Genomic DNA, 10,320 nt, shown 5'->3' with positions numbered 1-10,320 from the left:
GGACCAAACCACATGAACTGGACCGAGAGGGGGAAAGAAGAGGGCAGGAAGAAGTCCCGCCCCAAACTTCCACCTCCCTTTTCTCTACTTTGTAATTTATTGATCAGTTTCCGTTGGGAGATGGTTGCCCATTCCCCGCAGAGAGGGGGCGGGGCTTCCCTCCGGGCCGCTCGCGAGGAGAGGTTGCCCCCTCCCCTTTCTCCCCTTCGCGGGGCCCAAGTCTTCCTTCTTCATCCGAAAGGAGGGGAGGGGGACTCGCTGCTACAAGCCTCGCCCCCTGTGCCACTCAGTCCCGCCCTGCCCCCTCCGGTCGCCCATTGTTGGGGATCAGCTGTGGGCGGAGTCCCTCTCCTCAGTGTCTCTTGTCCCCGGGGCCCCTCCGCCCCCCGTGCTGTGGCCGTGTCCGTGCCCCAGGGGTAGGGAGCGCAGAACTGCGTTTCCCGTTCCCCTTCGGCTCCGGGGTTTGCATGGGAGAATCCTCTTTCCATGATGCCACTGGGCGACGTGGCGTGGGGGGAGGGAGGACAGTGGGGGAGCCCTCACCCCAGACTCTAGGTCGGCCTCCCTGCCCCAGACGTCACTCAGTGATCACGGGTAAAGAGAACTGTTTCAAAAAGCTCCCGTGTTGACTGATTTCTTTGTCAGGACCTTAAACTAACCACCAGGAGGACCCAGGAGTCCAAGACCCCAGCCACCACAAGCGTTCCCCGGTGCCCCGAAAAGCCTGACAATGAGGTTTCGGGGAGCACATTTATTCAGAGAAATAAATATGGCTTGTGGGAAGATGTTTGGAGGGCCAGGGAGGTATGTCTGTGCGCAACCGCGCAGTGGAATCAGGGTTCCGGAGTTTCCAGCATGTCCGCCAGGGCCCTGGAGAGGATGACGCAAAGGTTAGATACCAAAAGTGTCCACAGCTCACCCCAGGGCGCTGAAAGATCTTTAACCTTCCCATTTTACCGACAGAGAAATGGAGTCCCAGGTTCGTCCAACTCAGCGGGACAGCGTCTCTCTAAACAGGGCCCTTAAACTACCCTCTCTACACACTTACTGGTACAGGGACGAGGAGAAGTAGTCGATGTAGCTTCCTGTGAGAGAGAAGAGAGAGGCTTGAGGGGTACTCCACGGGCAATTAGGGAGTCACTTTTCTCTGAGATTGGGATCAAGGCTAGCTCAGCCGTGTGTGTGTGTGTGTGTGTGTGTGTGTGTGTGTGTGTCAGACAGATAGGGACAGACAGGAAGGGAGAGAGATGAGAAGCATCAATTCTTCATTGTGGCTCCTTAACTGTTAATTGATTGCTTTCTCATATGTGCCTTGAACGGGGGGTTATAGCAGAGCGAGTGACCCCTTACTCAAGACAGCGACCTTGGGCTTCAAGACAGCGACCTTTGGCTCAAGCAAGCGACCATGGGGTCATGTCTATGATCCCCCGCTCAAGCTGGTGAGTCCGCGCACAAGCCGGATGAGCCCGTGCTCAAGCCCGCGACCTCGGGGTTTCGAACCTGTGTCCTCTGCGTCCCAGTCGGACACTATCCACTGCACCACTGCCTGGTCAGGCTCCGCCCTCTTTTTAAAATTTCTTCCGCAAATCGAATTCCTTCCACTGGGACTCTTTTGCATGTCTTGTTTATTCCTCCTTCGGGGTGTCCCCATTTTTCAGTAGCCCCGGTTCTTCGAATTCTTCTTACTTTGGCCCCGCCCACTCGGATCTAGGTCAGCCTCTCAACCTGCACCCATTCTTGCCTCTCAGGCTTCAGCATCCATCCCCAGCCTTCTCTTGGCCCAGGCCCCGCCCCTCCGTGCTCGCCCCGCCCCACCCACAGAATTTTAGCCTTGGCTGCGATTCCACACCTAACCTCTCCCCAGAACCTCCCAGTCCCGCCTCTTAGATTGGGGGGCGGTCTCCAACAGAGTTCGCCTCTCTGGGCCCGCCCCTTTCTCAGGTTTTTCTTGAGCCGGCCCACCACGCTCACCTGGAGTGCACACAGTTTCGCAGACTAACGGGCAGAGGTAGCAGAACTGGCAGTGCTGGGGACGGAGATGGGAGACAGAGTCAGTGGCAGGAGGTGGTCAAGGGCAGAGTCAGGATGGGGGCTCGGGCAGGACGCTAGCTAGATGGAGGTTAAGGTCAGAGGCAGGATCCAGTGTGGAATCAAGGCTGCGTCAGGGGTAAGGGGATTTGGTCAATTTGAGGACAAGACAGGATTTGGGGATGGGGGTGCTCAGACGGTCCTGGGCCATCCTGAGGCTGGGTGGAGCACTGAGTCCGAGGGATGTCCCACCTGGCACTGGTCGCAGTGCTCTCCCATGTTCTCCTCGTCACAGTGACAGTTCTCACATTCAGTGCATCGCTGGAGACCGGAGGAGCCTCGTTACATGGAAACCCTAATCTTTTGGGGGGGGGCTACCCGCCCGTCTTCCGCCCTGCTCCCATCTCCTACCCTCATTACTTCCAACACTGAGCTCAGTATCTTCCCCCAAACCCAGTTCTCCCTGATTGGTTTCCTATGGCGGGGGGACTCCACACGCTGGACCTAAGGATGCACTCTTCATCCCCTATCCTATTTCCCCACAGCCTGTCAATCTCCCCGCTCAGGGGTTGGCCCCCCCCTTTGTCAGGGACCTTCCTCTCTCCACATCCGCAGGTGCAACTCAGGCCTCACCCGCCCTTCCCCGACCATTGATCGCCACAGCCTCCTCCATGGCCTCCTGGCCTCCAGTCCGTCCCCCACATGCCCCAGAAGTGTCTCTCTTCACCTGGAACTGCCTTTGCCCTTCTTTTGCTCAGAGCCCTCCTAAGGCACCCCAGGGCCCTGGGACAAATTCCAGGGACCGCTTGGTGGATGGAACTGGGCTGGGGACATACATTGCAGAAGGAGCAGTAGCCACACAGGGACCCTGGCTGGTAGTTCCCGTACACTTGGGCATCTTGTGGACCTGTGGGGACAGGAGGGCAACAGTGACCCATACTGACTCAGCCCCTTCCCGCTCCCACCAGACCAGATCACCTACCCGTGTCTTCACTGCTTTCCTCCTCTCTGGAGCCACCTCCTGCCGCCTCCCTCCTGGCCAGTGGGTTGGGGATAATGGTGAAGGGAAGCTGGTCTCCTTCTAGCCCCTCCTCCTCGTCTTCCTCCTCCCGGTGGTCTTGGCTCAGTGGGGACTGAACCTCAGCCCTCTCTTCTCTCCTCTCATCCTCTTCTTCCTCCTCCTCTTCTTCCTCATCTTCCTGGCTCATGCTGAGGCCATGACCCTCCTCCTCATCTTCCTCATCCTCCTGGTCCAGGCTTCCATGTTGGGTGTCTTCTCTCTGCTCTGAATCTTCATCTTCCTCATGGGAGCCGTGGTCTTCTTTCTTCTCCTCTTCCTCCTCAGAATCTCTTTCTCCCAAATGGCTTTTATCTTTGACCCCTGTGTGTTCTGGGGGCTGGGGACTAACCTCCTTGATGGACACTCTCTGGCCAGTCCCTTCATCTCTGTGACCTTGCTGTCTATGGCTGGGAGCTTGATGACCAAGCTTGGCAGAACTGTCCTCATCTTCCTCCTTGGGGACTCCATGGTGGTGATGGCCAGAGACTTCTGTTTTATACTCATCCGGGATGTCCTCCTTCTCAGCACTCCTGTGGCCTTGTGGTTGGTGGCTTGCAACATGGTGGCTGAACTTGACTGTGATCTCTTCCTCCTCATCCCCAAAGCTATGGTGGGTATGTCTGGGAACCTGGTGCCAATGTTCAGTAGACACAGCCTCATGCTCATTGTCCCTGTCTCCATGTCCTCGATGTCCATGGCTGGGGACATGATGGTGTTCATCTGAGATATCATCCTCTTCCTTCCTGTGGTCTCGGTGCCTGTGGGCCTGGGGTCCATACTCATTAAAGACATCATCATCATCATCATCATCATCATCATCCTCTTCCTTCCCATGGTCTCGGTGCCTGTGGGCCTGGGGTCCATACTCATTAAAGACATCATCATCATCATCATCATCCTCTTCCTTCCCATGATCTCGGTGCCTGTGGGCTTGGGGTCCATACTTATTAAAGACATCATCATCATCATCATTATCATCATCATCATCATCGTAATCCTCTTCCTTCCTGTGGCCTTGGTGCATGTGGACCTGTGGTCCATGTTCATTAAAGATGTCATCATCATCATCATCTTCTTCTTTGTGGGCTTGGTGTCCATGGCCAGGGACATGATGGTGTTCATCTGACACGTCATCCTCTTCCTTCCTGTGGCCTTGGTAACTGTGGGCCTGGGGTCCATACTCATTAAAGACATCATCATCATCATCATCATCATCATCATCATCATCTTTTTCTTCTCCATGGCCTCGGTGCATATGCCTGATTATATGATGTTGGTACTCACTGGACACAACTTCGTCCTCATCCTCATCTTGATGACCATGGCTCCCATGGCTGTGAAAGTGGTGCCCACGCTCTGCTGAATCATCCACACCTTCATCCCCATGGCCTCTGTGCCCACGGGCCTGCTGAGCACGCTCTGTGAAGACCTCCTCATCAGAGATGTTCTCGTCTCCAACCTCACGGCCTTGGTACTTGTGGGCTTGGAGTTGGTGACCATATTCCCTGGAGACATCTTCGTCCTCTTCTCCATGGTCTCTGTGGCTCCAGAATTGATGTCCACTCTCTGTGAAAACACCCTCGTTTTCCTCTGTATGGCTGTGGGTGGGGTGGCCAAACTCACCTGACACATCCTCCGAGGGCTCAGAGACACCTGTATTGCTGTTCCAGTTGCTGAGGCCAGGCCCATCCCCTCTCAGCTGCTGGGTCATAGCGGTGGGGAGGAGCAGGCTGGCCACGGCAGCCCAGAGGAGAGAAGTGTGCAGCCATGGCCGACAGTGGCCCATAGGGACGGACGGGCAGCAGAACTTCTCCCAGCTGGCCCTGGCTGACACTTACGGCTGTGTGAATGAACGTTGAGGGTCCTTGTCTCTTTTTGGGTCTTTCTCTTTCTCTCCGTGTCTTTCCTTTGCTGTGTCTCTGTCTCTCTTTGCCTGTCTGCCTTTCCCTAGCTCTTGCTGCCGGCTCTGGACACCCCTGTGAGGCAGTCTCAGGACCCCCCTGACCCCCCTCTTGGGCCCTCCCTCCCACTTCCCAGCCAATAGGGTCTCTCCCCTCTGCTCTCTGTGGCTAAATTTACCCTCAGCCCTGAGTTATTCTGGGTCAGTTATTCTGCCCTTCCCCTCCTGCTCCTCCTCCTCCTCCCAGCTGGGAAAGTGTGGGTGAAGGGGTCTCTCCTTGGCCAGGAGGGGGGGCCAAGGGACTTGACTTTGGACTACCAGCAAGTTCATGTTTGGCAGCTGCAAAGAAAACAGCTAGACTTGTAACGGGCCAAGTTGGTGGAGCCTGGAGAAGCTGGGGACCAGGAGGGATGTATCTGTGGGGTGAGCCCACTGCTATGAGGGTTGGGGGTTAGACTGTGTGTGTAGGGTTCTGGCCAGAATAGGGTACTATGCTGGGAGAACGGATGCCAACAGGAAGGCCTTAGAGAGGGGCAAGAGGAAACCGGCCCCCAGCACACATACCCATGACCTCCTGTCCCTGGAACTCAGATCTGGGGGCAGGGGACTGGGCCAGACCAGGGCTATAAATACAGCAGGGGTGCTCAGGTTACCCAGGAGGCCGCAGCTGTCCCTGTCAGAGAGAGCTAACAAGAGACATGTGGCGCTGCCTACCTATGTGTCTATATCTCCCACTCTTCATCCTGTCACTATAGTTTTTTGGGTCCCCATTCCTGTTCATGGTTTCCCGCCTCTCGGTTTCTGTCATTCACTCTCTCAGGGTCCCTGTCCTCCCTCCTCAGGATTATGCCCCCTCCCCCGCCCCCGCCCCCGCCCCACTCTTCAGCCTGTCTTTCTCACTCTGAGTGTCTTCCCCCACCCAAGTCTTGATCTCTCCGAGTCAATGTGTCCCCTCCCTCACCTGACATTTCCTCTCTGGGTCTCTGTACCCTCTCTCTCAGTCTCTCCCCCCCCCACCCCGGTCTTTGTGCCCTTCTCTCTAAGTCTGTGCACTGCATCCCCCGCCGGTCCCTGGGTCTCTCTCTGGCTCTCTGTCGGACAGTCCTGTCCCGCCCTTTGCCCCGCCTCGCGCTTTACGTGTGTCCGAGACGCCCCGCCCCCCCGACCTTGGCCCGCCTCAGGATGGGCTGCGAAGTGGCAGATCCGGTTTGTTCAGGGCGGACCTGAAGTCTGGGCTGGTGGGGTGGAATGTGGGGAGCCGGATAGGTTGCGGCGGCTGCGACAGCATGGTGGGTCCGGAGAAGGAACAGGTACAGTGGCCGCACCCCTGGATCTGAGGGAACAGGAAGCTGGGAGCCAGGTCTCTTGGTTCCCAAGAGGGGGGTGCTGGAGACCCAGATTCTTGGGTCAGACGAAGAAGGGTTTTGGAGAGACACGGATTCCTGGGTCCCTGGGAGCAGCTAGGAGGGGGGCTGTGTGTGGGGGTGGGGACTGCTGAGTCTAGGGAAGTAGGACGTTGGGGTCGCTGACTCCTGGTGCTGGGCAGAACACAGGGTGAGTAACTCGTGTCCCATAGAACTAAACGGGGTCCCCCACCCCACCTCTTGTCGCTGTCCCCAGAGCTGGATCCCCAAGATCTTCAAGAAGAAGACGTGCACGACATTCATCGTTGACCCCACAGATCCGGGGTGAGGAGTTCGCCCTGGGGACCCGCCCGGAGGTTCCCAGACCGTTGGCCCCGCCTACCGCAGATCCCACCCTTTGCCCCCCCCATTCTTGGCACTGGGGACACTTCCAAGAGCATTCTCTGGTGGCGCTGTCCCTGGGGGAGGGTTTGCGTGTAGGCAGATACTTCCAATTTCCCATATTCCCCCTCAGGGTCAGTGTTAAAGCGCCAGGACTTGGTTCTGTCTCTCTTTCCCTGTCTCTGTCTCTTGTGTCATTTTCTGGTTTTCTTTTTTGGCTGTCTCTTGTTTTATACATCCATCCATCCATCCATCCATCCATCCACCCATCCACCCATCCACCCATCCAAGAAACCATCACTCAGCGCTCCCAAGACAGCATACTTTACAGAAGCACAAGCCCTGCCGGGATTCAAATTTCGCTTGGAAGACACATGCTGTGTGGCTTTGGGCAAATCATTGCACCTCTCTGGGCCTTATCTTCATCTGGACATAAAAACGGACCCTACCTCCTGGGGTTTTCATGAGAATTAAATGCTTGTGATAATTCTGGAACTGTGCCCAGCACAGGGTAAGCACTGAGAAATGTCTGCACTCCCATGGGAAGGGCGCAAGTACTGCCCGTGCAGGCCCAGCATGCTGTGTGTCGGGACTTCTCGAGAGACCAATGGGCTGTTTGCCATCTGTGAGCAGCTGCTGTCCTTCAGTGATGCTCTCTCAAGTGGGTTCTGGCTTTCTAGTTATTCTCAAGACAATCTTTGGGGCGTGGGAAATGTCAACATTCCTACCTTAGTGTGTGTTTTGTTGTGAACATATTATATTAGTGCAGTCTGGCTTGTAATTATGTATAAAAACAAACAGGTTTATATTTATGGGGGTGAGTGCTCAAAAACTTACCGGTGGACACTAGAGTGTGGTCAGGAAAGTTTCGGAACCCCTGGTCTAGTGTTGGCACTGCAGGGAGATCAGTGCCCCTAGGCCCCGTGGAAGTGGAGAGGAGGCATCTGGCTAAGAGTAGGCAGGAGACAGTGTCACTAATATCTTTTGGAGGAGTGGCTGGTGAGATGACATTTGAAGGATGAGGTGGAGTTTGACAGTTGAAGGCAGGCTGGAGAGAGGAACATGGACAGTGATTCCAGGAGTGGGAACAGCATGTGCAAATTGCCCTCTATTGACAAGGTGATGCAACTTGAAAATGGAACAAGTTTCAGGGTGCAAGAGTGTTGTCATGAGTGGAGGCTGAAGGGATCGGCTGGGCCAGACCTCAGGGGATTTCAAATGCCACCCCAAAGGTCTGGGACTTTGTCCTGGGGTGCTGGGGAGCCACAGGAACGGCAGGGTCAACTCTAGGTGTGGAAGGACCTTCTCGGGGCTGTGGGAGGATGGGTAGGATTTCAGGAAGCCAGAGAAGAGGCTGGTCAAGGGTCCAGGTGGGAGGGGAAAAGGCCTGAGTCAGGTCAGGACTGTGGGGACACTGAGAGAGGGACAAGGGCAGGAGCTTGGAGACTGCTGGACTTGGGAGTAGAAGAGTGGCTCCTGGACATTTGGCCTAAGGACTGGGAGACAGTGGGGCTGTCCCCAACATGAGGGACCCAGGAGGATGAGCAGGTTTGGGAAGTTTTGGAGACAGTGTGAGATCTAGTGAGTTGGGTCTGACTGGGCGGTGGTGCAGTGGATAGAATGTTGGACTGGGATGAGGAAGACCCAGGTTCGAGACCCCGAGGTCGCCAGCTTGAGCGAGGGCTCATCTGGTTTGAGCAAAAGCTCACCAGCTTGAATCCAAGGTCGCTGGCTCAAGCAAGGGGTTACTCGGTCTGCTGAAGGCCCGCGGTCAAGGCATGTATGAGAAGGCAATCAATGAACAATTAAGGTGTTGCAATGTGAAACAAAAAACTAATGATTGATGCTTCTCATCTCTCAGTTCCTGTCTGTCTGTCTCTGTCTATCCCTCTCTCTGACTCTGTCTTTGTAAAAAAAAAAAAAAAGAGAGAGATCTAGTGAGTTGGAAGGGCCCAGGTGACTCAGAGGAAGGTCTGGGATTGGAATGTGAGAAGTCCTAGCTGTCGGTGGCCATGGAGACTGAAAGTAGGTGAAATGTTACGAGGAAAAGTGTCAAGTCAAGGAGGTTGAAAACTAGCAATTCTCTGACTGATTTTTAAATTTTATTTATTTATTTTTTATTTTTATTTTTTTTCATTTTTTTTTTTTTTTTTCTGAAGCTGGAAACAGGGAGAGACAGTCAGACAGACTCCCGCATGCGCCCGACCGGGATCCACCCGGCACGCCCACCAGGGGCGGTGCTCTGCCCCCCAGGGGGCGATGCTCTGCCCATCCTGGGCGTCGCCATATTGCGACCAGAGCCACTCCAGCGCCTGAGGCAGAGGCCACAGAGCCATGCCCAGCGCCCGGGCCATCTTTGCTCCAATGGAGCCTTGGCTGCGGGAGGGGAAGAGAGAGACAGAGAGGAAGGGGGGGGGTGGGGAAGCAAATGGGCGCTTCTCCTATGTGCCCTGGCCGGGAATCGAACCCGGATCCTCCGCACGCTAGGCCGACGCTCTACCGCTGAGCCAACCGGCCAGGACTAAATTTTATTTTTTTATGGAAAGGCAGTATGAGAAAACCTCTCTCTGGATGTCTCCCCCCGCCCCCCCCCAACATGCCTCAAGCCACCATGGCCTCTGATACTGCTGCTTACTCTCCACCTGATACTTCTTTCCCTTAAGTGGCATATCTGGCCCCTGGGGCCACTGCGTTTCAGACCCGTCCTGGATCTGGGGTCCGCTGACACGGGGGGTGGGGTGGGGTGTGGAGGAAGGAAAGCTATGGCAGAGGGAGGGACAGAACCGCTGGGGGGGCAAGGGTGCTCAGCCAAGGAAAAGGCTTTCGGGAACCAGAGCCTTTCAGCTGTGACCAGTGCCACTTGGTGATAGTCAGATGAGACCTGAATAGAGGCCGTTGTGTTTGGGGACATGCAGGTAATTGCTGATCTTATCGGGAGCAATTTCAGTTGGGGTGGCCACCCTGAGAGGAAGGAGGGTAGGTGAGAAGTGGAGAGGGGAGTTGGCCCGCACTGTCCACCAGAACTTTCTGGAAAGGTGGAAATGTTCTTTTTTTTTTTTTTTTTTGACAGAGACAGAGTCAGAGAGAGGGACAGATAGACAGATAGACAGGAAGGAAGAAAGATGAGAAGCATCAACTCAGCTGAGGCATCTTAGTTGTTTATTGATTGCTTTCTCACATGTGCCCTGACTGGGAGGGGGAGCGGGGAGGCTCCAGTTGAGCCAGCAACCTTGGGCTCAGGCCAGAGACCTCAGAGTTTCGAACCTGGGTCCTTTGCGTCCCAAGCCGATGCTCTATCCACTGCACCACTACCTGATCAGGCCAGGCTGAATTTTTTAGTATATGCGCTGCCGAAGTGAGCACCAGACTGAATTTTTTATTGTATTTAATTTTAACTTATTTGACTATGAAGAGCCCTGTGTGGCTAGGGGCTACTGTATTGGACCGCTCAGGTTCTGAAAGATTCCATGAATAAGTTTTGCAAGGAAGGGCTAGTGGCAAGTAAATGGAAGGGAAGGAGGGAGATCAAGGATGGGGTCGAGATGGGTGAAAGGATCAAGTGGGTAAACTGAGGCATGGCAGGAGCC

General features: G+C 55.2%; 2 protein-coding genes across 5 annotated transcripts in view; one reads left to right on the top strand and one right to left on the bottom strand.

Annotated features, from left to right (window-relative positions):
• Positions 1-736: 736 nt before the first annotated feature.
• On the bottom strand, positions 737-5,088 carry HRC (histidine rich calcium binding protein). The gene is made up of 6 exons (XM_066271604.1): positions 3,011-5,088; positions 2,865-2,935; positions 2,281-2,349; positions 1,972-2,026; positions 1,049-1,085; positions 737-870 (listed from the first exon to the last, which is right to left on the bottom strand). Exons 1-6 carry the CDS (start codon positions 4,872-4,874, stop codon positions 834-836), a joined length of 2,133 nt encoding a protein of 710 aa, XP_066127701.1. The 5' UTR covers positions 4,875-5,088; the 3' UTR covers positions 737-833.
• Positions 5,089-6,157: 1,069 nt separating this feature from the next.
• Positions 6,158-10,320, top strand: part of TRPM4 (transient receptor potential cation channel subfamily M member 4) — a 47,575-nt gene continuing 43,412 nt past the window's right edge. For 2 of the 4 annotated variants that reach the window (XM_066271596.1, XM_066271595.1), the window contains exons 1-2: positions 6,158-6,298; positions 6,609-6,676. In XM_066271596.1, coding sequence (XP_066127693.1) covers positions 6,275-6,298; positions 6,609-6,676 — 92 coding nt within the window. In that variant the 5' untranslated portion in view covers positions 6,158-6,274. The remainder of the gene's footprint in view (positions 6,299-6,608; positions 6,677-10,320) is intronic. The other 2 variants (XM_066271599.1, XM_066271597.1) reach the window with 1 other exon arrangement.

This window comes from Saccopteryx bilineata, chromosome 3 (assembly GCF_036850765.1).
Source record: "Saccopteryx bilineata isolate mSacBil1 chromosome 3, mSacBil1_pri_phased_curated, whole genome shotgun sequence".
Taxonomy (NCBI): domain Eukaryota; kingdom Metazoa; phylum Chordata; class Mammalia; order Chiroptera; family Emballonuridae; genus Saccopteryx; species Saccopteryx bilineata.
The sequence above is the reverse complement of the archived record's forward strand: the minus strand, read 5'-3'. Positions and strand labels throughout refer to the sequence as shown.

Coding starts and splice junctions, on each gene's coding strand:
- HRC (XM_066271604.1), bottom strand. CDS start 4,874: ATGGGCCACTGTCGGCCATGGCTGCACACTTCTCTCCTCTGGGCTGCC. Junction 2,936..3,010: donor GGAAAGCAGTGAAGACACGG/GTAGGTGATCTG, acceptor CTGTCCCCACAG/GTCCACAAGATGCCCAAGTG. Junction 1,086..1,971: donor CGAAACTGTGTGCACTCCAG/GTGAGCGTGGTG, acceptor TCTCTCTCACAG/GAAGCTACATCGACTACTTC.